General features: G+C 45.5%; 1 protein-coding gene across 6 annotated transcripts in view; it reads left to right on the top strand.

Annotated features, from left to right (window-relative positions):
• NBEAL1 (neurobeachin like 1) overlaps positions 1-27,189 on the top strand; it is a 139,613-nt gene that overhangs the window by 58,403 nt on the left and 54,021 nt on the right. For all 6 annotated transcript variants that reach the window (XR_013390553.1, XR_013390554.1, XR_013390555.1 and 3 more), the window contains 15 exons: positions 2,770-2,868; positions 4,099-4,679; positions 8,390-8,522; positions 11,802-11,921; positions 12,823-13,126; positions 15,835-15,920; positions 16,598-16,687; positions 18,381-18,549; positions 18,715-18,848; positions 19,966-20,125; positions 20,253-20,355; positions 20,897-21,053; positions 23,325-23,483; positions 25,346-25,505; positions 26,992-27,080. Coding sequence is in view for 3 of the 6 variants with exons in the window: in XM_077918182.1 (XP_077774308.1) it covers positions 2,770-2,868; positions 4,099-4,679; positions 8,390-8,522; positions 11,802-11,921; positions 12,823-13,126; positions 15,835-15,920; positions 16,598-16,687; positions 18,381-18,549; positions 18,715-18,848; positions 19,966-20,125; positions 20,253-20,355; positions 20,897-21,053; positions 23,325-23,483; positions 25,346-25,505; positions 26,992-27,080 (2,544 nt within the window). In the remaining 3 variants the exon portion in view is untranslated. The remainder of the gene's footprint in view (positions 1-2,769; positions 2,869-4,098; positions 4,680-8,389; positions 8,523-11,801; positions 11,922-12,822; positions 13,127-15,834; positions 15,921-16,597; positions 16,688-18,380; positions 18,550-18,714; positions 18,849-19,965; positions 20,126-20,252; positions 20,356-20,896; positions 21,054-23,324; positions 23,484-25,345; positions 25,506-26,991; positions 27,081-27,189) is intronic.

The raw sequence follows: 27,189 nt of genomic DNA on the forward strand, positions 1-27,189 counted from the left end.
GCTCCCCAAGCTGCGGGTGTATGCCTGGCGCGAGGGGCGCTCTGCTTCAGGGCGCCCCACCCGCCGGGCGGCAGGCTGCTATCCGCAGCGTGGGGAGCCTTGCGGGGAACTCCTGCAAGGGTCCCCACGCTGTGGATGTGTTCCTGAAGCGCCGGGAGCTCTGCTTTCAGGGCGCCCGACGCTCCGGGAAGCAGGCTGCTATCCGCAGCCTAGACACGGCTAGCGGAGCGCTAATCCCGAAGCTTGGGGCGTGCGGAGCTCAGTGCGCCCCAAGCTTCTGGGTGCCGGCAAGGTCTCCGCTAGACGGCTAGCGGAGACCTTGCCGGCGCCCAGAAGCTTGGGGCGCGCTGAGCTCCGCACGCCCCAAGCTTCGGGATTAGCGCAGTGGTCCGCTAGCCCTGGGAGAGCCGCACGACGTCGCGGGGCTCTCCCAGGGCTAGCGGAGACCTTGCCGGCACCCAGAAGCTTGGGGCGCACTGAGCTCCGCACGCCCCAAGCTTCGGGATTAATGCAGCGCTCCGCTAGCGGTGGGAGAGCTGGGTCTCCCACTGCTAGCGGATAGCTTCCTGAAGCCTGGAGAGCGAGAGGGGTCTCTCACTCTCCAGGCTTCAGCGAAAGCCTGCATTCGCTCCATAGGACGCACACACATTTTCCCTTGCTTTTTAGGAGGGAAAAAGTGCGTCCTATGGTGCGAAAAATACGGTATTTGAACATGGCTATCATATCACCCCTTAACCTCCTCTTCTCCAGGCTAAACATGCCCAGCTCCCTTAGCCGTTCCTCATAAGGCATCGTTTCCAGGCCTTTGACCATTTTGGTTGCCCTCCTCTGGACACGTTCCAGTTTGTCAGTGTCCTTCTTGAACTGTGGTGCCCAGAACTGGACACAGTACTCCAGGTGAGGTCTGACCAGAGCAGAATACAGTGGCACTATTACTTCCCTTGATCTAGATGCTATACTCCTATTGATGCAGCCCAGAATTGCATTGGCTTTTTCCTCGGAGCAGTTGCCGCCCCAATAATAATAATAATAATAATAATAATATATTATTTGTACCCCACCCATCTGGCTGGGTTTCCCCAGCCACTCTGGGCGGCTTCCACAAAGACCAAAAATAAACTAAGACGTCACACATTAAAAACTTCCCTGAACAGGGCTGCCTTCAGATGTCTTCTAATCTAAATGGCAGGTAGTTGTTCTGAAAAGTATTTGCGATGATCAAATTACGTTTGTAGGACTACAAGAAGTTCTGTGAGGAGTAATTTAAGAAATATTGTAAAAATGGAAAGGAAGAAATGATTTGTTAGAAAATGGAAAGGCAATATTAAGTTAAGAATTGCAGGAGAAATAATGAAGACGGAAGGCTATCAGAGATGCTGAAGGAAGTACAAATAAGGATATATGTATAATAATTTGTGTGGTATGTCTTAAAATTTTTGTATGCTAAAATTAATAAAATAAATAAAATAAAATAAATGTCAGGTAGCGGTTTATCTCTTTGACATCTGGTGGGAGGGCGTTCCACAGGGCGGGTGCCACTACCAAGAAGGCCCTCTGCCTGGTTCCCTGTAACTTGGCCTCTCGCAGTGAGGGAACCGCCAGAAGGCCCTTGGAGCTGGACCTCAGTGTCCGGGCAGAACGATGGGGGAGAGACGCTCCTTCAGATATACTGGACCGAGGCTGTTTAGGGCTTTAAAGGTCAGCACCAACACTTTGAATTGTGCTCGGAAACGTACTGGGAGCCAATGTAGGTCTTTCAAGACCGGTGTTATATGGTCTCGGCGGCCGCTCCCAGTCACCAGTCTAGCTGCCGCATTCTGGATTAGTTGTAGTTTCCGGGTCACCTTCAAAGGTAGCCCCACGTAGAGCGCATTGCAGTAGTCCAAGCGGGAGATAACTAGAGCATGTACCACTCTGGCGAGACAGTCTGCAGGCAGATAGGGTCTCAGCCTACGTACCAGATGGAGCTGGTAAACAGCTGCCCTGGATACAGAATTGACCTTTTTTAAATGCCCCCCCCCAACCTTAAAAACTCTATACAGTTGAAACACCATTGCAGAGGCAAAAGGGGGCATGGTTAGAATATTTCTCCCCAATATTGGAGTGTTGTCTTTGCAGGGATTTCTGTTGTCTTCACGTGCTTTTCGAAGTACAGTGGTACCTCGGGTTAAGTACTTAATTCGTTCCGGAGGTCTGTACTTAACCTGAAACCGTTTTTAACCTGAAGCACCACTTTAGCTAATGGGGCCTCCTGCTGCTGCCACGCCGCCAGAGTACGATTTCTGTTCTCATCCTGAAGCAAAGCTCTTAACCTGAAGCACTATTTCTTGGTGAGCGGAGTCTGTAACCTGAAGCGTATGTAACCTGAGGTACCCCTGTAGCGTTGCTCACTTGTAGTCACATGGGATTCAGTTCAAATTCCTGCCTTTTTCTGCCGCACCTGTAGGCCCAGCCTTAGCCAGCATTTAGCAGTCAATAGAACCACTTGTGCAATCGTACATTTCACGGAGGAGAAGGTTGTTGGTTCACTATGTGGGCTGAATTTTATTTGAGGATTGTGGAACATCAAATCATTGCTCTTGGTTTTCATACTGGGGGCTGCTACCTAGATATTGTGGCCTGTTTTGCTCCAGTTTTTTTTTGGGGGGGGGAGCATACAGTTACCTTGTAATTTGTATTGTTTGGTAGGATGATCTTCAGCTTAAAGAAATGTCCATATCTTTGCGAACAGTACGCTGCTTATATGCAATGTTAATTTTACCCCCTCAGGAGGTGTTTAAGGAGCGAATCGGTTATGCCCATATATTTGAGGTCCTAAAATCTATGGGTCAGCCGTCACGGGAACTGCTTGAAGAACTTTTGAACATGGTGAGACATCTGCTTGTTATGGAAATTTCTAAAATAGGCTCAGGCTGTGAAGTCGGTTGCAGCCAAAGCAACAGAAGATTCTTGGTGGCAGAGCCTAACAGATTTACTGTACCACAAGCTTTTTATGACCTAAAGTCCATTTTGTCCTATGCTTGAAACCATTTGCCACACACTTGCTACACACATGCATATACAGTGGTACCTCGGGTTAAATACTTAATTCGTTCCGGAGGTCCGTACTTAACCTGAAACTGTTCTTAACCTGAAGCACCACTTTAGCTAATGGGGCCTCCTGCTGCTGCCGCACCACCAGAGCACAATTTCTGTTCTCATCCTGAAGCAAAGTTCTTAACCTGAAGCACTACTTCTGGGTTAGTGGAGTCTGTAACCTGAAACGCATATGTAGCCTGAAGCGTATGTAACCTGAGGTACCACTGTACACATGTGAGTGTAGAGAAAACAAGGCAGTGTTAGGTTCATGGTGTTTCTTTGCAAAGTCAAAATGCACACAAAAAGAAACAGTGACCAATTCTTGTTTCTTATCGTGTATACATATGGCTGTAGATAGAAATGCCCCAGATCCTTTTGATTTCATTTATACTTAATATTCTCTCTCCCTCCCTCTCTCTCTCTCTCTCTCTCTCTCTCTCTCTCTCTCTGTAATACACGCCCACATATACCGTATTTTTTGCTCTATAAGACTCACTTTTCTCCTCCTAAAAAGTAAGGGGAAATGTGTGTGCGTCTTATGGAGCGAATGCAGGCTGCACAGCTATCCCAGAAGCCAGAACAGCAAGAGGGATTGCTGCTTTCACTACGCAGCGATCCCTCTTGCTGTTCTGGCTTCTGGGATTCAGAATATTTTTTTTCTTGTTTTCCTCCTCCAAAAACTAGGTGCGTCTTTTGGTCTGGTGCATCTTATAGAGCGAAAAATACGGCATATTGTGGAAATGAGCTTTAATTTGCAAATAAATTACTATCCAATAATTTCTAGAGCCCAAGTTACTCTGTTTCAGCAGAAATATTTGCGGCACGTGAAAGAGACGCCGGCTTTATGTTAGCATAAGCTCTTGTCTAGTGCCATCCGCTCGTGGCCTCCATGAAAGTCAGTGGCAGCCTTATGCCACGCAAAAATCTGCTGGTCTTTCAGGTGCCACAAACTCTCCAGTTGCTGCTGTTGCCGCTGTTCCTGTTAGCTTCTGGTAACCATTCCGTTTCCTTTCCCCAAAGGCCGTTGAAGGTGAGCACGCGTCTGTTGGGATGCTGGGCATAAGCAACGTCCAGCCCTTGTTGTTGTTGATTCAGTGGCTCCCAGATCTCGAGTCGCACGATCTCCAGGTCTTCATCTCAAGCTTGCTGAAGCGAATTTGCTGCATCAACCGGCAGAGCCGGGCCGTCTGTGTCAATACGAACATGGTCCTCCGCATCGTGGAGACCCTCGGCCAACACACCCTGCTCCACGGAGCCTGCGCCGAGAACCTGATTGTCCTCTTGGGCTCCCTGGGGAGCCAGTCGATGAGCTCCGAAGAACTCCACCAGCTCATTCGGCTGCTGAGGACTAAGGACCCCAAACAGACGCACCCTTACGTTGTCCCGGTGATGCGCGCAATTCTGACGATGGCCCGGAAGCAGGGCCTGGATAGCGCCTTGCAGTATTTTGACCTCTCCCACAGCATGGCGGGCATTGCAGTCCCACCTATTCACAAGTGGCCGGGCTCCGCGTTTGCTTTCAGCGCTTGGCTGTGCCTGGACCAAAAACAAACGACTCCTGGTGCCAGCGGCAAGGGGCCCAAGAGGAAACAGCTCTACAGGTATGGCGACTGCCATGGCAGGAAAGAGGGGGGAATCCCCAGATCTGTGGCAATTGGCAAGCAAGCTGAGGTTCACGAGCTTTTTTGATGCCCTTTTGCACAGCTGCTTGCTTGACTTCTTCTACATGGCAGCATAGCCAATCTTAGTTTCAAACAGCCCCTTTGCACAGCCGATTAACGTTAAGGAGGAAGCCTGTTGTGGGTTTTGGAAGGCGGGGGAGAGTGGGAAAGCTTTGTAAGTAATAATAATAATAATAATAATAATAATAATTTATTATTTGTACCCCACCCATCTGGCTGGGTTTCCCCAGCCACTCTGGGCGGCTTCCACAGAGACCAAAAATACACTAAAATGTCACACATTAAAAACTTCCCTGAACAGGGCTGCCTTAAGATGTCTTCTGAATGTCAGGTAGTTGTTTATCGCTTTGACATCTCGTGGGAGGTCGTTCCACAGGGCGGGCACCACTACCGAGAAGGCCCTCTGCCTGGTTCCCTGTAGCTTTGTTTCTCGCCACGAGGGAACCGCCAGAAGGCCCTTGGCGCTGGATCTCAGCGTCCAGGCTGAACGATGGGGGTGGAGACGCTCGTTCAGGTATACTGGGCCGAGGCCAGCTGTGTACAGTGGTACCTTGGGTTAAGAACTTAATTCATTCTGGAGGTCTGTTCTTAACCTGAAACTGTTCTTAACCTGAAGACCACTTTAGCTATTGGGGCCTCCCACTGCTGCTGCGCCGCTGGTGCACGATTTCTGTTCTCACCCTGAAGCAAAGTTCTTAACCCGAGGTACTATTTCTGGGTTAACCTGAAGCGTCTGTAACCTGAAGCGTATGTAACCCGAGGTACCACTGTACCCAGGGCATCATCGTCGTCGTCATCATCATCATCATCATTTTATTATTTATACCCTGCCCATCTGGCTGGGTTTCCCAGCCACTCTGAGCAGAGCAGTAAAAGCAGAATAAAACATCAAACATTAAAAACTTCCCTAAATAGGGCTGCCTTCAGATGTCTTCTAAAAGTCAGATAATTGTTTATTTCCTTGACATCTGAAGGGAGGGTGTTCCACAAGGAGGGCACCACCACCAAGAAGGCCCTCTGCCTGGTTCCCTGTAACCTCACTTCTCGCAGGGAGGGAACTGCCAGAAGGCCCTCGGTGCTGGACCTCAGTGTCCGGGCTGAATGATGGGGGTGGAGACACTCCTTCAGGCATACGTACTGGGCCGAGGTGGGTACTAAGAGGAAGAATGCTTAGGGAAGAGTGTATGCTTGGGTGAGATGGAGGAAAAGGTGGACATGACTGGTGTGCATGTGCACATTTGCACGATTTGAAACTGCTGTTTCAGAAAGGAGCTAGGGCCACCGAACCTCAACCTTCCCTCCCTCTCCCCTTCCTCCATGCCAGATTCCCTCTCTGCTCTCTGTGTCGGTCTTTTTGTTTGTGGGTGGCATCACTGTGCCCCCCCCCCAAGAAAACCATGGGAATTATAGTTTACCCCTCACAGAGTTAGCAAACTATAGTCCAGGGGAATCTTTTTGGGAAGAAAATAAGCTTTAAATGTGCTTTTGACGGATGGTGCTTATGCAGCCTCAGTGAAATAGCGCTGGGAAACGATTTCTCTGCTCCAGGGGATTTCAGAAGCAGGTAGAAGAGGGCTCTCAAGACACTTATCAACAAAGCTGATCTCTTTTGCAGCATAATATTTTAACATTTGATTGGGAGCCGCCCAGAGTGGCTGGGGAAACTCAGCCAGATGGGCGGGGTATAAATAATAAATTATTATTATTATTATTATTATTATTATTATTATTATTATTATTATTATTATTATTATCTTATAGTTTAAGATAGTTTATCAGCAGCCAAACCTTGTGTAAATTACCAGTTTCTTCAAAGTACACACATATTTATTTTTTTTAAAGGTCCTTTAGGGGAGGTCAATAGGAGCACAGTGTGTCAGTCTATTTTTTTAGGTGGCACCACTGTGGCTTCGCCTGCAGAAAAATACTTCCTTTCCAAGCAGTTCCAATGATCAGTAACATACTGGAAGGGTGAGGGCATCCGTCAGCCTTCAATTGAGCCTTCGTTTCTTCTGTCTGGCAATGGCCAGCCAGCCAGTCAGAATGCCATTGTCTGCATAAAGAAGGGTGTTATGATCAGCACTTGGAATCCATCTATTCAGGACGTAGTTTTTGCTGGCTCTCATGCGTCGTTTTTATAGGGCAGGCCGCGGAGAGTGACAGTGACTTGGTCTCTCTGTGGAGATCTCTTAGGTAAAAGAAAAGGTAAAGGACCCCGGTATGGTTAAGTCCAGTCAAAGGGGACTATGGGGTTGCGGCACCCATCTCGCTTTCAGGCCGAGGGAGCCGGAGTTTGCCCACAGACAGCTTTTCCAGGGCATGTGACCAGCATGACTAAACCACTTCTGGCGGAATGGAAGCCAGAGCGCATGGAAATGCCGTTTTCCTTCCCGCCGCAGTGGTACCTATTTATCTACTAGCACTGGCATGCTTTCAAACTGCTAGGTTGGCAGGAGCTGGGACAGAGCAACAGGAGCTCACCCCGTTGTAGAGATTCGAACCGCTGACCTTCTGATTGGGAAGCCCAAGAGGCTCAGTGGTTTAGACCACAGCGCCATCTCTTAGATTGCAGGGCCAATAGGAGCAAGGTCATTTGAACCTCCTTCCCTGCCACTGTGCTCCTAATGCAGCCAAAATCCCTGCTTTTGGAAGCAAGGTAAGCTGGGAGGTTTTCTGTATTTTTGGTCTTGGGGTCTGGCCAGTTTGCATGGGGGTTGCGCAAGGTCTGATAACGACATACCTGAGTCCTAAAAAGTCACTGAAACTGGTATATAATATAATAACTTCCAAAAAACATATAATTCCAGCTTGAAATGTAAAGGGAACTTCCTTTTTGATTACACTGAAATGAAATAGCCAGTGATTGATTGTGTTAAGTATTTTTAAAAAACAACAACAACAAAACTTCACTGGCTATTTCATTTCAGTGTGAAGTACTACTGTAGATAGTAATCTTTTTTTAAAAAAAACACAACAAAAAAACTGACTGGAATAGATTAGTGACCCATTTTCATGTTTTCTCTAACAACGCTACTGTTGTCTGTGCCTGGGATTTAACATAGTGTTGGTGAAGATTGCCACCTATTGAAATACATACTGTACTCAGTTCACTGTGTATTTAAAAAGGGAGGATAAGTTCTGAGTCAAGACTATCTGTATTCTCAAATGATTTTTGATCGTAGATTTTCTTATCCTTTTATTTAAAAGGCGCAATCTTTGGGGATGTATCTTGTATTTCCCCCCTCTTCTGCGGCTGTCTTGATAACCTTTATATGATGTTTATGGTCCGTAGAACACGTAAACTAAGCTACCTATAGAATTTCAGACAGCCTCAGTTAAACAGCAATTTGCGTAGCTCTGCTAGGAGAGAGCTTCTCTCAGAAGTGGTTCCATGCTGAAATTGGTAGAATCTGAGAGATATAAAAATGATCTGCCTGGAAAGATAAGTACGCCCAGGTCTAAGATTGCCCTTCCGTCTGAAATAATCAGACTAGCTTCAAATGAGCCTGGGGGCCCACCACCCTTGTGGAGACAATTATAACTCATTGCAAAATAAATGTTTATTATTATCTGCCAATGTGTGCCTCTGAAGAGCTGACCATATTCATTAAATATATATATATCTGTAGCTTTTTTACAGGCAATGGAACAGGGTTTGAGGCCTTTATTACGTGTTCAGGGATGCTAGTGGTTGCTGTGTGTACGAAGAAGGAATATGCGACCGTGATGCTGTCGGATCATTGCTTCTGTGATTCTCTTTGGGTAAGAGAGACTGTTTCAGCTGACCTTGTTGTAATGCAATAAAAAGGTAAAGGGACCCCTGACCATTAGCTCCAGTCGTGGCCGACTCTGGGGTTGCGGCGCTCATCTCGCTTTATTGGCCGAGGGAGCCGGCATACAGCTTCTGGGTCATGTGGCCGGCATGACTAAGCCGCTTCTGGCGAACCAGAGCAGGGCACGGAAACACCGTTTACCTTCCCGCCAGAGTGGTACCTATTTATTTGCAATTGACATGCTTTTGAACTGCTAGGTGGGCAGGAGCAGGGACCGAGCAACGGGAGCTCACCCCGTCGCGGGGATTCGAACTGCCAACCTTCTGATTGGCAAGTCCTAGGCTCTGTGGTTTAACCCACAGCGCTACCCGCATCCCTGTAATGCAATAGGACCCTTTTAAAAGTGGACTTGGCTCTCTGTTGGTGAGGCACTGGGAATTCCCTGTCAGGATAAGATAATTGACCAAGTTCAAATGACCGGCTTTCGGGTTAAGGCACAAAACCTTTCCCCGGATTCTCCATCCTCATGTCATCCCTTCCTTCCTATGTTCTTGGCATAGTGCAATTATACCCATAAGTCTTCAATTAACCATAGTTCCCAACGATGGAAAACTATGATCATTGGGTTTGGAGCGACATAAACCGGCTTCAGACCATGTTTTGAGATGCTGACTTGCTCCAGACTTGGCTCAGATGTAACAGGAAACCATGGTTTATTATAGCTTGCCCTTTTTTTGTTTATTCCGTTGTAGTCGAAGACTGCATGTACGGACACAAAACTCATTCATACCTTGCCTTCTTAAGCAAAGATATTATCATCTGAAGGCAGTCATGATGTAAAGATGTACCGTATTTTTCGCTCTATAACATGCAGTTTTTTCCTCCTGGAAAGTAAGGGGAAATGTCTGTGCGTGTTATGGAGCGAATGCCTACAGATGGCAGGGGAATCCGCTGCAGTTGTGAGCAGTCCGTGGCTCTCTTTGAAACTGCAAAGCGGGTGTAAGCGGCTCCTGTCAGCGAGCCGAGCCGGGCAGGAGGGAGAGAAGCAGAGCGGGGTTGGTTGCTTTAAAACAACCCCGTGCTCCATGTCCCTCTCTCTTCTCCACTGAGCTGCTAAGTAGCAGCAAAGCTTTTCAGCCAGCCTAGCCGGGAGGAGGGAGAGAAGCAGATCGGGGCTGGTTGCTTTAAAACAACCCCGTGTCCCTGCCTGCAGTTTTTTGCTGTCCGATTTTGGATCAGCCACTGTAGGGGCTGTGTGTGTGTGTGTGTGTGTGTGTGTGTGTGTGCTTGAGCTATCGTTCTCCTCCTCCTCCTTCCTGTTCACTCTCACAGCGCCCCAGCGCTCTCCTGCGACTTTAGGAGTGATACTCTGTGTGTCTCTCTGTGTGTGAGGCATCGTTCTCCTTCTCTTGCTTCCCCTTCACTCTCCCAGCGCCCCTGCTACTTCCAGCGCCCCTGCGACTTTAGGATTGATACTCTGTGTGTGTGTGTGTCTGTGTGTGTGTCTGTGTGTGTGTGAGGCATCATTCTCCTCTTGCTGCCCCTTCACTCTCCCAGCGCCCCTGCGCTCTCCTGCGACTTTAGGATTGATACTGTGTGTGTGTGAGAGAGAGAGGGGGGGGATTGTTCTCCTTCTCTTGCTTCCCACTCCCAGCGCCCCTGCGCTCTCCTGCGACTTTAGGATTGATACTGTGTGTGTGTGTGTGTGTGTGTGTCTGTGTGTGTGTGTCTGTGTGTGTGTGTGTGTGAGGCATCGTTCTCCTCTTGCTTCCCCTTCACTCTCCCAGCGCCCCTGCGCTCTCCTGCGACTTTAGGATTGATACTGTGTGTGTGTGTGTGTGTGTGAGAGAGGGGGGGGGATCGTTCTCCTTCTCTTGCTTCCCACTCCCAGCGCCCCTGCGCTCTCCTGCGACTTTAGGATTGATACTCTGTGTGTGTGTGTGTCTGTGTGTGAGAGGGATTGTTCTCCTCCTCCTGCTTCCTGTTCACTCCCCCAGCGCCCCTGCGACTTTAGGGCGACTTTAGCATGGATCCACATGGATCCTCAGGATTTTTGCATTGGGCTACCCCAAACTCACCGTCAGATCACATGTCTGTGGCCACAGCATGAACCACAAAAATCATACATCCACTGTTTTGTTTAGAATAGTTTTTTCTTGTTTTCCTCCTCTAAAAACTACGTGCGTGTTATGGTCTGGTGCGTGTTATAGAGCGAAAAATACGGTAACCACGTCCTTGTGATCCCCAGGTCTCGCTAATCTGGTCTGTATAGGTCACAATTTGGGGTGTCTGACTGTTGTTAAATCAGATTAAGATGAACCCATGGAGGCTCCTAAACTTTATTGCATTTCTTAGGTTTAATCAGTTCTCTAAAGGGTGCTTAGGAGTGTCTCCGCATGCGTTGTACCAATGATTTACAATGCTCGGATGGAGCAACATTCCCGGGTATAGGAAAGGTGAGAGGAATTTGAGCATGATAGGATAGAGACGCAAGACTTGCTCCTCAGCGAGCATTATGTCTCTCTCAGACCAATGAGAAAATCTAGGTCTGTTCCTAGTGATCTAATAAGTAATCTACTGCAATTGCTTACCATATTTTTCGCTCTATAGGACGCACTTTTCCCCCTCCAAAAATTAAGGGGAAATGTGTGTGCGTCCTATGGAGCGAATGCAGGCTCCTTGGCTTCAGCGATAGCAACGCGAAGCCTCCGAAGCGCAGAGGGAGCGCTCCCTCCGCGCTCCGGAGGCTTTGTGTTGCTTTCGCTGAAGCCTGGAGAGCGAGAGGGGTCGGTGTGCACCAACCCCTCTCGCTCTCCAGGCTTCAGGGATAGCTGCCTGAAGCCTCCGGAGCGCAGCGGGAGGTCCTGCTGCGCTCCGGAGGCTTCAGGTTCCTTTTGCTGAAGCCGGGAGAGCAAGACTCTCCTGGCTTCAGCAGAGAGGGAGAGCTGCGCAGCGCCCCTTCAGCGAAGCGGGAGGAGAAATGGAAGGGGCTCCGTTTCTCCTGCCACTTCACTGAAGGGGCGCTGAGCAGAGAGGGGGAGAATTTTTTTCCCCTTGTTCTCCCTCTCTAAAACAAGGTGCGTCCTATGGTCGAGTGCATCCTATAGAGCAAAAATTACAGTATTATATTTCTTTCATGGTGTTTGGAGATGGATGCATATAGATAGATAATGTTCCTGGATGCAAAATCTAGCAACAATTACCCACTTGTAACTCTTCCATAGAATTAATGATGATGACTGAACAATATTATCTATTTTTTCAACAGCACAACATAAGCATTGTTCATATGCCCGGGAAGAGGCCCTTTGGTCAAAGCCTTGTATATATTTATGTGAATGGACAGCAGAAGATCTCGGCGCCCCTCAGATTTCCTGCCATGAATGAAGTAAGTCTGTGCTTTTGTCATACCTCACTTTCCCCCTTCGATCCAATTTTTTTTTTGAGAGAGAGTTTGGTCACACTAAAGACCAACGTAAAGTTTTTTATGGCCTTTGACATAAAATTCACACATAATCAGTGCTTTTTTTCCTGGGGGTGCGCATTTTGTGAATCTTAAGTTTGGCCTCGTTGAGGGGCAGTATTTCAGTAGGAGTAGGAAAATGAGAGTACCCCTAAACATTTTTTTAGAAAAAAAGCACCGCACATAATAGATATGTGCTTGTATGAGAACATATACCTATATGAAATTTTATTAAAGATATTTTACCCTGCCTCTGTATTAAAATGCTTAAGGCAGCTTACAGTCATTTAAAAGACAACTTAAAAAAACAAGAAACAAAAGCCGCAGCTCATAACCAGTGGCAAGAGACAGGAGATAAAACTATTTGTGAGCCAATGTGGTGTAGTGGTTAAGAGTGGTGGACTCGTAATCTGGTGAACCGGGTTCGCGTCTCCGCTCCTCCACATGCAACTGCTGGGTGACCTTGGGCCAGTCACACTTCTCTGAAGTCTTTCAGCCCCACTCACCTCACAGAGTGTTTGTTGTGGGGGAGGAAGGGAAAGGAGAATGTTAGCCGCTTTGAGACTCCTTAAAGGGAGTGAAAGGCGGGATATCAAATCCAAACTCTTCTTCTTCTTCTTCTCTTCTTTGAAATTAGCATTCTAAGGAGATTAAAGGTAACACTTGAGAGGCCAAATGTTTGTCAAAAGACCGAGATCTTCACACAGTGATAATTTTGGCCCTTTATGGCTATCTGTTTGTATGTGCCAAACTGCATTTAATTTACTAATTTGTGATCTGTGGGGTTTTTTTTGTGTTTTTTTGCCACATGTGGGAAATTCTCCAGTCTTTTACTTCTTGCTGCATTGGTTCTGCTGGCCAAAGGACAACTACTCCACCGCCATCCCAGATCCCAGATCCGCCCTTTTCATCCCCTGCTCTTCCCCATCGGACGTCGCTGGGTGGTATTCTTAGCCCAGGCAGCTGGAGCGGGCTGCTGGGCAAGCCGGAACACATCACTAAGCTGATCTCGGCAGGAACGCAGGACAGCGAGTGGGGATGCCCTACCTCTCTCGAAGGCCAGCTTGGATCAGTCATCATATTTCACGAAGCGTTGCAGCCTACTCATGTGAAAGCGTTGTATTTGGCAGGTGAGCATGCCGAAGCGCAGTTTGGTTTTTCACATTAAAATTTTACAGAGATCTATCAAGCATTAATAATAATAATAATAATAATAATAATAATAATAATAATAATAATAATAAATAAAAAATAAAGATTCCAAGGAATCTGCTGGACTTCCTCCTCTTTGTGGGTCCTGTTATTAATCATTTCCTTCTGCATCTTTTAAGGTAAAGTAAAGGGACCCCTGAACATTAGGTCCAGTCATGACTGACTCTGGGGTTGCAGCGCTCATCTTGCTTTATTGGCCAAGGGAGCCGGCGTACAGCCTCTGGGTCATGTGGCCAGCATGACTAAGCTGCTTCTGGTGAACCAGAGCAGCACACGGAAATGCCGTTTACCTTCCTGCCGGAGTGGTACCTATTTATCTACTTGCACTTTGACGTGCTTTCAAACTGCTAGGTTGGCAGGAGCTAGGACTGAGCAACAGGAGCTCACTCCGTCACGGGGATTGGAACCGCCAACCTTCTGATCAGCAAGTCCTAGGCTCTGTGGTTTAACCCACAGCGCCACCCGTGTCCCTTTCTGCATCTTTTACAATAGTCCAAATCTTTTACATCTCCATTGTATCCATAATTCACCCTTAAACTACAAGTGATATTCCAATCCTACTAACAATTTTAACTGATCACAATGGTCTTTAAGATAAGTTATAAATTTTCCCCAATCCTTATTAAAATTATGTTCTTCCTGATTTTTGATTCTTCTGGTATTTTAGCCATTTCAGCATAGTCCATCAACTTCATCCGCCATTCTTCTCTGGTAGGGACTTTAGCTGCTTTCCATCTCTGGAAAGTGCAGTTTACTTTGGGTATTTCAACCCCTCTTCTGTTGTTCTTAAGTTTTAGTCTGCCTAGGAATCTCTTTTGTTTCCAGTTGCTATGGTCTATTATTATTATTATTAATAGTACCTAATTAAATTTCTGTACTGCCCTTCACCTGAGGATCACAGGGCGCTTTGCAAGGCTCTGAACTGACATAGTTGCTTCCCCTGTCTAGTCCCTGCTTTTATAAAGGTTAATTTGCCCCAATTTAGTCTCATTTGTTTTCTCTACCTTCTTATTTTTTGCTAACTTTATCTCTCACGGAAATGTGTGTTCATAAACACACGCACACAGTTCTGCGATTTGCCCTTGATTTTCTCCCGTGCTTCATAACTAGCTTCACACTCATATTACAAATGGAACTCTGCTTATACTTTAGCCATGTGTGTCATCTGTGCCAATAGAACAGTAAAGTTGGCAAATGTATTAGTAAAGTTGGCATCTGTATTAGTATCCCATTAAGTAACCACTGAGCCTCTTGGGCTTGCCGACCACAAGGTCGGCAGTTCGAATCCCTACAATGGGGTGAGCTCCTGTTCCTCTGTCCCAGCTCCTGCCAACCTAGCAGTTTGAAAGCACGCCAGTGCAAGTAGATAAATAGGTACCGCTGCGATGGGAAGGTAAACGGCATTTCTGTGCACTTTGGTTTCCGTCACGGTGTTCTGTTGTGCCAGAAGTTTAGTCCTGCTGGCCACATGACCCGGAAAGCTGTCTGCGGGCAAATGCCGGTTCCCTTGGCCTGAAAGCGAGATGTGCGCTGCAACCCCATAGTCGCCTTTGACTGGACCTAACCGTCCAGGGGTCCTTTCCCTTTCCCTTTTTACTTAGGTGTGAACCACATTGGTGACAAATATTATGAATGAATTAGTTGCTTCCATTTAGAGAACTCGTAAAACCTTTTATTGGCATCACACACAACATCCGAAACAAAACAAATCAATACAGAATTACCACTTCCCCAGTGACACGAAACATTTGCTGAAAGAAAGGAGGCGGAGCAGTCTATTGTCACATCTCATGGTCTTCAGGGAGATCAGACGTCTGCAGTGTATTTTGACAACAAAAAACCAAATAGAGATATTTAGCCACTAACTTGGTGAGCTCCTGATCATTCCCCAGTAATAGAAAATGTATGACCTCTGACTCAGGTTTCCATTTGGGGATACAGAGTTAATCTAGAAATTGCTGGCGGAGATCAGCATATAGTTTACAATTGAGAACCGTATGTGTAAGGGTTTCCACCAGGTGGTCTTCGCATGGGCAAGTTCTTTCTCCTTCCACCCTGCCTGAGAACCTTCCCCAAAGGAGGTTTGATGGATTTGAATTAAACCTGGCCAGCGAAAATGCCCTTCTTTCTTGAGGGTTAAGCAGAAATTCAAGGTAATTATGGTTAGTTTCATGTGCCCAAGAAAGTTGAAAATAAAGAGGGGAACGGTTATTTATTTATTTCAAAACCACACGTGTCATTCCCCCCCCCTTTCTTCTGTTTTCATCTGCATCTGGGCTGTTATATACCGGTATTTTGTCTGTCTAGCTTCATACCACTTGTTACATACATACTATGGGGCCCGTGGCCCCAGAGAGACAGATGAACTTCCACATTTGCTTCAAAAGAAACATCCAGCCAGGCCAGAGGAACAGGGAGGGTGTGTGTGGAAATGGTCATGAGATTTGAGACACATTGAGATGCACCTTCAGCTCTCTCGATAGGCAGTCTGCATGACAGCTTTGCTTCTTCACATGGATCTCTCTTGCTAGATTGGGGAGTAGGTGTTAAGTCAGGCTGTCGGCACAAATGTTAAACCTATTGTGGCTTTTTGTGTCTCTCCCCCCCCCCCCCCAATATTTTGAAGGTCCAAACTGCTTAACTCCATGGAAATCTCAAGACTCCGAAGCAGCCGATTTGCCCAGTAAAATGCTTCTTCATTACACTCCCAAGGTAGGAACTCCATTTTCTTGTAGTTTTGCTTTGATGGCTTTAGAAGAGGATTATACAAATATGGTGAGGACATCACCAGCTTTAGCCATGATAACTAAGCAGAATTTCTGTACAGTGGTACCTTGGTTCTCAAACGCCTTGGTACTCAAACGACTTGGAACCCAAACACTGCAAACCCGGAAGTAAGTGTTCTGGTTTGCGAACTTTTTTCAGAAGCCGAACGTGCTCCGTTTTGAGTGTCACATTTCCGTTTTGAGGGTTAGGCTTCGGATTTGAGTGCCACACTTATTGAGTGTTACGCTGAGGTTTGTCTGGTTTTGCTATTTATTTTGCGTTTTTGCGGCTCTTTTTTGTGTTTGTTTTTGTGACTGTGTGGAGCCCAGTTCAGCTACTGATTGATTGATTGATTGATTGATTGTGTCACTGCAGTACATGGTTTATTGCTTTCATTTTATGGATCAACGGTCTCGTTAGATAGTAAAATTCATGTTAAATTGCTGTTTTAGGGGTTGCTTTTAAAAGTCTAGAACGGATTAATTCACTTTGCATTACTTTCTATGGGAAAGCACGCCTTGGTTTTGGAATGGATTAAGTTTGAGAACCAAGGTACCACTGTACTGCGCCTGAGCTTATTTGTTAAAGAGTGCTTAGCTCATTTTCTCCTATTTTTCGGACAGGCTTGCAGAAGCCCAATATGCCTTGACCTTTCCCCCAATCTTCTACATGGAAGGCTAACAGGGAACAAAGTGGTGAACTGGGACATCAAGGTAAACATCTCCAATGGCTTGTAATGACTGTGGGATTCCATAAGGGTTTGGATTATATTATGTGTATGAGAAATGACCACCCAACTTAACGTTTTGGTGCAGCTAATGGTCTCAATCCTCTCTATCTCTCTCTGTGTGTTTCTAAGACCAAAGAAGGGATGGGGAGAGTAGATGGAAAGCAAAAAACCTGGCAGGGGAGGTCAGTAGAGATACCTCGGAGGTGCTTTACAAAGGGGTACATAAAATCTTGACACTTTCATAGCAATGCAATCCTATGTAGGTCTATTTAGAAATAAGTCTTACTGTTCGTGTAAAGAATTGTGAGTTTCTAAAGGCAAGTCTGCAGCGCAACTTTCTGCAGTCGCAGTGAGCAGGAAGAGCGTGTGTTGACTCTTGACATCTGGGTTGTAGATTCTCCCAATTGGGGTGCAGGTGGCGCTGTGGTCTAAACCACTGAGTCTTTTGGGCTTGCCAATCAGAAGGTTGACGGTTCGAATCCCTGTGACGGGGTGAGCTCCCATTGCTTTATCCCAGCTTTCTGTCAGCCTAGCAGTTTGAAAGCACGCCATTGCGAGTAGATAAATAGGTGCCGCTGCGGTGGGAAGGTAAACAGTGTTTCCGTGCACTCTGGTTTCCATCATGGTGTCCCGTTGTGCCAGAAGTGGTTTAGTCATGCTGGCCACATGACCCGGAAAAGCTGTCTGTGGACAAATGGCGACTCCCTTGGCCTGAAAGCGAGATGAGCGCCTTTGACTGGACTTAACTGTCCAGGGGTGCTTTACCTTTTTACCTTTACCTAGATTCTACCAAACGTTCAGAGGATTGTTGTAGCATCAGACCTACATATAGCCCAATGGAGAGTTAAGAAGTTAATTCATTAACCTGTAAAGTGCATGGTAGTTTCAGCATCTCTGCTTACTTTCTCTTCTGGAAGTAGGTTATTATATGAGAGAAACTGAAAGGGACACAGTTGAGGAGGAGACAAAACCTGTCTCTCACTCTAGATTACGGGGACCAAAGTGGCATGAGAAGGGGAAAAAGTTTTTGCCTCTGCTTCCATGGCATCCCCACTTGCAGCCCCATACATTTCCCACAAATAAATCCAATGTTTTTAGGAATAATAATAATAATAATAATAATAATAATAATAATTTATTATTTATACCCCGCCCATCTGGCTGAGTTTCCCCAGCCATTCTGGGCAGCTCCCAATCGAGTGTTAAAAACAATACAGTATTAAATATTTAAAACTTCCCTAAACAGGGCTGCCTTCAGATGTCTTTTAAAAGTAAGATAGCTGCTTATTTCCTTGACGTCTAATGAGAGGGCATTCCACAGGGCGTGTGCCACTACCGAGAAGGCCCTCTGCCTGGTTCCCTGTAACCTCACTTCTCGCAATGAGGGAACCGCCAGAAGGCCCTGGGCGCTGGATCTCAGTGTCTGGGCTGAACGATAGGGGTGGAGACGCTCCTTCAGGAATACAGGACTGTAGGGTGCAGACAGAAAGCAGGGTGCAGTGCGATTTGCTATTAACCTTCGCCTCTATATAGTATTTACAGCTTGTTTCAGAAGCTCACAAGAATCCCAATTCACTTACAGTCGCAGATCTTTACCAAAGCTCTTTGGTTGTTGATTTCCAAACACTGACTACACATTCCTCTTCCCATCCCTTCTCTCTCTTCCCTCTCTTAAGGATATGATCAACTGTGTTGGTGGACTGAATGTGCTGTTTCCACTGCTAGAACAGATCAGCTACCTTGATGGGCAACTACCTGAGAGGCTTGATGTGGAATCGGTTGCTCCTGAATTGCAGACACCTGTAGAAGGAGATTGGGTGGTGTTAACCTCCACCAAGGCTTCGGGTAAGGCGAGAACTGTATGCATTTTAAAGAGCCTTTTTTATGAGCCCAGGGAAAAGCAATACACCCAAACAACAAAACCTCTCTTGATCATTTTCTTTTTCTACTTCCACAATTGCTTAGCAGAGCTAACTTTTTTTAGCTAAAAGCCTATATTCCTTCTTCCAGAGGCTCGTTTAGAGAAGAACATTGTTGCAACTTTCATCCTGATGATAAAGCACTTTATTCAAAGGCACCCAATCAACCAGGATAATCTTGCTCACTCGCATGGAGTCGCAACCTTAGGAGCCCTGTTGCAGAAGGTACGCAGCAACTACCAACATTTAATACCAGCAATTGTACTGAGTAGGATAGTTAAACCATAGTTTGTATATGTTTTCATTTTTGGTAGACAAGTGTTGCCTTGTCAGATTCTCTGTTCACAAATATGTGCATTGTGAACTACAGTGAATCTATTGTTGTACAGGGTGAGTCTTTTAAAAGAGGCCCTGTGGAACATGTGTACTCTGTATCCATGGGGCCATTTTTAAAGGAATCACCCTGTATATCCAAACCAGATATATTTTCCCATGGATCCATACCAAAGAACTCCAGCGTAGATCAGTGAAGTGCAATGAAAATGCTACATAATTGTATATAATTTTTTATCACGTTCTCATTTTTACATCCTTAAGATATCAGTGACTTCCCTTCTCCTCTTTCCATGGTTCATTTTACATATCATAAAATCCCTGCATATTTTACAGAAACTATACCATTCAGTAATTCATTATTACATCTATCATAGCTTATTTACACTGCTGAATCTATCCTAATGCTGCCAGCGTTTTCAGCTGTACACAGTTATTTCCCATATATTCAATAAACGTTTTCCAATAATCTTTAAACGTATGTTCTTCTTGTTCTCTTATTCTATATGTTAAGTCTGCAAGCTGCGCATATTCTATCAACTTAAGTTGCCAATCTTCTTTGGTTGGGACTTCGCTCGTTTTCCATTTTTGGGCTAACAAAACACAGGCCGCAGTAGTGGCATACATAAATGACCTTTTTTGACACCTGGGAATTTCAGTCTGAATTATCCCCTGAAATGCTACAGGATTGTAGCTCCCTGTCATTCATTAACATTAAGGGTGCATATATTAGCATTAGAGACTTGAATTTGATTTATTAAACTAAAGCTGTTATAGTCTATTGTAATAAAATTGCAAGTCTGTGAGAAAAAGTGTAAATTCAGCTTGTGCACACCTCTTCTCTCAAGTCTCAAGTTGACTTATTCCATGCAAACAAAACTGGTTGGTTTTTCTTACTAAGAACGTATTTGTCAGGAAGCCTACCTGCTTAAATACGCAGTCGCAATATTTGTTTTATAGTTTATAGAACATAAAGGGATAGACCTAAATTTATCCGACTCTTTCTTAGGTGCCAAGCAGCTTCATGGATGTGAATGTCTTGATGGCCGTCCAGTTGTTGATAGAACAGGTCTCTGTGGCGAAAAACGCACCACTTCTGCAGCAGATGTATCAACACTTGCTTTTTGACTTCAGCATCTGGAATCGGGGAGACTTCCCATTCCGAATCGGTGAGGCGAGGCGCTGTTAAAATTAACACTGAAACATAACTTGGTTTGCTGCACGTATCATAATGCACTCGCCATATATATGAAAGGCTAGACTGACCTGCCCTGATGGGAAATGTTATGTTTGTAGGTCACATCCAGTACCTTTCTACAATTATCAAAGACAGTCGGAGGCTCTTCCGAAAAAAGTATGGCGTGCAGTTTTTACTGGATACACTGAGGATCTATTATGGGTATGCAATCTTGCATGTTTCCTTAGCTTGTTGTGCATTTTAACTTTTGCATGCTTTGACGTCTGGCAGTGAATTTTTCTCGATTTTATTGTTTTGTCTTAACCGCTCTGATGAGAGAAAGAGAGAGAGAGAGAGTTTTATATATATATATCTCAAACTGCCGACCTTCTGATTTATAAAGAGTGCAGGCCAGAAGGACATGTGCCGCTGATTCAGTACTGCCATCTCCACAGGGACATAAAGGTTTTTCGTGTGGAATCTGTTGGAATCGTCCCTCAAGTACAGCCGAGGGCAATACATTCAATCTTGTGAGAGCAGAAGCACGTCTATATTTTAGAATTGCTAGGTTATGCAGATTGGGTGCCAGAGAGTCAGAATGGGTAGGGGTAGCTGTTACATACAAAGAGGTAAATTATATACAAAGAGAGAAATGCTTTGTGAAAAGAAAACTGGAAGAACTAAGGTTCTCCTGGGTCTGGCCTCTTTTGTATTCATAGTACGCCATCATTTTGATGAAGTCTTCTTTCCTTGTTTTTGTTAGAAACAGCTCCAAAGACAGTGACTTGGCGCCAGATGATCTTAAAACAATAAGAACGTCTCTGTATGGATTAATAAAGTACTTCCTGAGCAAAGGTGGGGCTCATGAGGAAGTGCAGAGCATCATGGGCTATATAGCAGCCATCAACGATGAGGAGCAGGTATTTAGCATGCCTGTGTTAAACTACGGTTTCTTTTTTTGGGGTCATTCTCTATTCCATCTTCAAAAAGATGGGAGTGGGGGCGGGGGAAGAGATGTAATGCATGTAAATAATGATATATAAAAGTTAAAGGGACCCCTGACCGTTAGGTCCATTCGTGGCCGACTCTGGGGTTGTGGCGCTCATCTCGCTTTATTGGCCGAGAGAGCTGGCGTACAGCTTCCGGGTCATGTGGCCAGCATGACTAAGCCGCTTCTGGCGAACCAGAGCAGCGCACGGAAATGTGTTTAACTTCCTGCCGGAGCAGTACCTATTTATCTACTTGCACTTTGATGTGCTTTTGAACTGCTAGGTTGGCAGGAGCAGGGACTGAGCAACGGGAGCTCACCCTGTGGCGGCGATTCGAACTGCCGACCTTCTGATCGGCAAGTCCTAGGCTCTGTGGTTTAACCCACAGCGCCACCCGTGTCCCAATAATGATATATAGCATATTGCATAAACCGTCTGCTAAGTGCAAGTATTTCATATAAGGTAACAGAGCCCCTTCCACAAACTCTTCTTTCTTAAAGGGGATTCTATTTGTTTTACCCTGCTATGTGTGGGCAGATGGAGTGCTGCAGCCCATGGTTTGTAAATCCAGAGCACACTGCTGTCTCGTGCAATTCTTTCCCCTTCCTCCAGAGCGAATTCCACCCTCCCTTCCATGCAGTGATCTAATCACGGCTCAGTGTTATCTCTGCATTGGAACTAAGCAGGATTCACTTCATAACCGGGGTTTGAAGTAGCTTTGCTAAACCTGGTTCAGCAGAACTTCCTCAGTGCAGGTTGCTATGCTAAACCAGGGGGTGAGGAATTAGATCTGGCCAGCTCATTGGATCGAAAACTGGGGGGGGGGGCCTCCCTCCATGAGTCAGTTTGACTGCCCACTTGTCAGGGACCTGATACTGTTTAAAGTCAGATGGTTCAACTTGAAAACCCATGGCTGCAAAGGAAGACTCATGAGCTTTCTCAATTTTTCATTTCTTCCTTTGCACCCTCAACTTGAATTCCAGCTGTGTCTGCAAAGGATGAATTTGGTAGTGCCTTCAGTTCTTCCTTCCCTGCTTTAATGTGGCACTTTTTGAATTTGGTGCATTTTACCGTTGCCAAAAAAGGGACACGGGTGGCGCTGTGGTCTAAACCACAGAGCCATGGGCTTGCCGATCAGAAGGTCGGCGGTTCGAATCCCCGCGACGGGGTGAGCTCCCGTTGCTCGGTCCCTGCTCCTGCCCACCTAGCAGTTCAAAAGCACATCAAAGGGCAAGTAGATAAATAGGTACCGCTCCGGCGGGAAGGTAAACAGCGTTTCCGTGCGCTGACCAGTCCATAAGGAATCAAATACTTATTTCACTCATTATAATGCACATCAATCTCTGGCTTTTGTCTTCTGGGTTTCTGGGGGTTTTCCTGTTGTTATTCTGTCTCTCACAGCTACAATAAACCTACCATTAAAATTATGGACTGGTCATTTCTTCGTCGGAGGGCAAACGGGCAAATTTAGCAGGGGATCAAATACTTCTTTCCCTCACCGTATATGAAACTGGCATGGAACAGAAATAGATCCGCCCACCCCTAGTAGATAACAAATCCACACAATTTGGGGTTTGCTGCATCTATTCTAAAAGACAGAAGTAGGAAACTTAGGAGTAAAAATGTCTGATTGGCAACCGAGGGCTTGTCCACACATCACTTGTACCGCACCGTACGGATTTGAGAGGTTTTCTGCTTGTCCTGTGCCTTCTAGGCACAGATTTTCATTTGTTCCACCACTTTCCCCCGGAAAACCTGCTGTTTACTACTGAACAGGAACAACCATTAATCGGCGGAACAACCAATTGAAATTTGTTCCAGTTAAGCAGTAAAGAGCAGTTTTTCCCAAGGGAAGGCGGTGGGGTGAGTGGAAGTCTGGCTGAGCCCTGAGTATCTGACTTGAATATCCAAGCAGCTCAATACCTCTCCGCCTTTTTCACTTGTTTTGCCCTTCCTGGCAAGTCTCTGATCCCCAGCTACAAACGTTCATGGAGAAAGCATGCAAATCCCAGATAGGGCTGTGGCTGACTCAGATTGGGTCCGTTCTAATTCCATTAGGGGCGCTGGCATTTTTGAGAAACCCCTCGCTTCAAATAATCACCCCCCCCTCTCTGGAAATGAAAAGCTGTTTACAATGAGTTTACAAAATAGTGAGAACTGTGTGGCTTTTGCACTTTTGATTCAGTTTTGTTCTCCCCCAAGCTCTGTGGCATCCTGGAAGTACTTTTCAGCCTGCTCCACACCAGCCCAACTCGAGAGCAGCTTTTCTTGTTGCTTTTTGAGCCAGGAAATGCAGACATCCTCTATGCGTTGCTGCTGAACCAGAGGTACTCGGACGGACTGCGGGAGCTTGTGTTCAAGGTAACTTGCTTCATCTCCTCTAAAATGATAGATCTAGCAAGATGAAGCCACATTTTCTAGGAAACATCTTTCTTTTGGCACACTTGAGTCCTGCGCACACCGATGAAAGCTTGTATAGGATGCAAGCCAATAGCTTTTTAAAAATATATATCCCTTTGCTGAACTGTTGTACAGTTATAGCTTCAGCTTCTGGAAACTGGCTGCCATTAGCTAATTTTAAACTCCAATACTGTGTATATTTGCTCAGAAGTACCGTATTTTTTGCTCTATAAGACTCACTTTTCCCCTCCTAAAAAGTAAAGGGGAATGTGTGTGCGTCTTATGGAGCGATTGCAGGCTGCACAGCTATCCCAGAAGCCAGAACAGCAAGAGGGATCACTGCTTTCACTGCGCAGCGATCCCTCTTGTTGTTCTGGCTTCTGAGATTCAGATTTTTTTTTTCTTGTTTTCCTCCTCCAAAAACTAGGTGCGTCTTATGGTCTGGTGCATCTTATAGAGCGAAAAATATGATAGATCTTGCTGTGTCTACCTGCTCGCAAGCAAGTTGGTTTAGGATTGCAGTCTTCACCTGAGAGGTGTTTATCGACTTTTGGGTTTTTTTTAAATAATCATGTCCTTGTTCAAGCTGGCACTGCATTTATGGCTGTTTTTAATCTTAGTTTGATGGTGTGTTCTGAGCTACCGCAAGGGTTCTGTAGAACTGCGATTTATTAAGAATAAATAAATGTGCCTGTTTGAAATTTGTTCTAATGACATACGGACCCTTAAACGACTTAGAAACAATACAAGCGCTGTCTAGAGAATAAATGGACCCTCTTTATGGTTGTTTCTAATATTATCTGATAAATCTCAACACGAAAGCTAGCTCTCTTGCATTCTGAGACACAAACGTGACCGAGAAAATAGTAGCCAGGGTGGGCCTGTGTAGATTGGAGTCGAAGTTGGTTCTAAATGAGTGGGATTGAGGCGTTCCCAAAGTAAAGGAAGGATTGAACTCTGATTAATAAGAATACACACAGAGGCTTGAACCAGCAAGACTCTGGGAAGGATGCGTATAATAATGTGTGTCTCCACCCTCTGGCCCAGGTCGTTTTATTCACAAAAGAACTTTTTACAGAGTGTTTGTAAGAACCAATCAGATTTCTTCTGAGCATTGCAACAAACCCCACATGGGGACAAAGTTAAACTACCAAAACTAATTAAGCACACATATTTCTGGGGTAAACAAAACAGAACTGCAAAGGAGTGCATTTGGCAACCCCTGAGGTAATAAACAATCAATACACATGATAAGAAGGATGGCCAGGAAGACAGCGATCATTATCACCTTCAGGTGAGATCTGTTTCCTTGCCCTAAGATTAACATCCTAAGATTAACATATCAGAAAAGCTACAGCAAAGAAACTGCCCACTGTCTTTGATGACCCAGGATGCCTGCTTGGCGAAGCAACTGGCAGTGTACGTGACTGGTCAAGAAAGAGAAATGGAACAGGGATGCAGAGGTGTGGATTGATCAAGAATCATATCAAAATAGTTTAAACCCAGTCAACGCAATGCTTTCATTGCTGACACAGATGGCTTACTCTATATTTGTTATAATTCCTAATAGCAATCCCACCTGATCACTACATGGGATGGCGAAGACCAGGGCAAATGTCTCCCCTCTATGATCATGCACTGTTTGGGGGATGAAGCCATCATGAATAGGAAACTATTCACCTTCCACCTCCAGAACCCAGCCAGACTTGGGTTTCTGGTTTCTTGCTTGTGAAGAAGGGTCTTTGGTGTGCATCAGTGCTACTGGGGAGGTTTGGATCTGGCTGCCCACCTAGGGAAGACCTTCACGCAGCCTTTCTTTGCAGATCATGGGGCAGATGTTGAAGTGCACCAAAGTCTATGAGCGGAGCAAACAGCGTATGAAACTCAGAGAAGTCGGGTATTCCGGACTAGGACTGCTCCTGAACGAATCTCCAGTGACCACATCTCTTATTAAGAACCTTCTCAACCAAGTTCTTCATGCAGGTACTTGGGTGGTTCAATAATACTAATAATACTAATATTAATACTGATACTAATAATATTTATACTGGCTGGGTTTCCCCAGTCACTCTGAGCGGCTTACAGCACACACACACACACACAGCATTACAAACTTCCCAATACAGGGCTGCATATCTTTCTCACCATCCTCTAAACCATGGGTTGCCAGCCTGGTCCCTACCGCCCACTAGTGGGTGTTTCAGGATTCTAGGTGGGCGGTAAGGGTAAAGGGGACCCCTGACCATTAGGTCCAGTCGTGATCGACTCTGGGGTTGCGGCACTCATCTCGCTTTATTGGCCGAGGGAGCCGGCGTACAGCTTCCGGGTCACGTGGCCAGCATGACTAAGCCGCTTCTGGCGAACCAGAGCAGCGCATGGAAACGCCGTTTACCTTCCCACCGGAGTGGTACCTATTTATCTACTTGCACTTTGACGTGCTTTTGAACTGCTAGGTTGGCAGGAGCAGGGAACGAGCAACGGGAGCTCACCCCGTTGTGGGCGGTACGGGGGTTCTAAATATTATTTTTTATTAGAGGAGCCTCAATTTAAGCTCCAGGGACACCCTTGTTACAGCGCTTTAAAAAGCTCCCCACTGTGTGGTCGAACCCTAACAGTTTTTTCTTCTCGTCTGCGTTCTGAAATAGGAAAAATACATTTATCACTTCAATTCATTGTAGTGTTTTCATGGCAAAGTCCAAATACACAACCCCCCCCCCACCCTCTGCAATTTGGTGGTTGAAAAAGGGATGGGGGTGGACTGATGACATTTCCCTTTTTTCTCATCATGCGTGTCTTGAATCCTTACTCTACAGATCCAGTTGTGAATTTTTTTTTTATAATATTTTTTATTAATTTTAGCTTACAAAATTTTAAAGACATACCACACAAATTATTACATACATATTCTTATTTGGACTTCCATCAGCTCCTCTGATAATCCTCCGTCATAATCACATCTCCTGCAATTCTTAACTTAATATTGCCTTTACATTTCTTAACAGATCATCTCTCCCTTTCCATTTTTACAATATTTCTTAAATTACTCCTCACAGAACTTCTTATAAACCTACAAACGTAGTTTGATCATCACAAATAACTTTTCAAATACTCTGTAAATTTAGTGCAGTCTTTGGTGAACCTCTGGTCCCGCTGGTTTTGGATCCTTCCTGTTAGCTTATCCAATTCTGCATAGTCCATTAATTTCATCCTCCATTCTTCCAACGTTGGTAATTCTTCTTGCTTCCATTTTTGGGCCAGTAATATTCTTGCTGCAGTTACCGCGTATAAAAAGAGTTTACAGTCTTTTCTATTTATCTCATTTCCAACAATGCCCAAAAGAAATGCTTCTGGTTTCTTTATAAATGTATAATTCAACATTTTTTTCAACTCAATATGTATTATCTCCCTGAAGCCTTTCACCTTTTTACACTCCCACCACATATGATAAAATGACCCTTCTTTTTCACAGATCCAGTTGTGAATTACAGGGACTTTATAGCAGTGGTGCATCTGGCTCACAGAGCAGATATCAACGTCCGAGTGGCCATCTGTCAAAAGGTGAGTTGTTGTTGCTGTTGTCGTTTTGGAGTGGGCCAGGTGATAGACAGGAACATCATTGGTGAATCGCGAAGAATGGGTCTATTGCACGAGGTCTGGAGAGAGACAG

The sequence above is a fragment of the Podarcis muralis genome, chromosome 1, assembly GCF_964188315.1.
Source record: "Podarcis muralis chromosome 1, rPodMur119.hap1.1, whole genome shotgun sequence".
In the NCBI taxonomy this organism is placed as follows: domain Eukaryota; kingdom Metazoa; phylum Chordata; class Lepidosauria; order Squamata; family Lacertidae; genus Podarcis; species Podarcis muralis.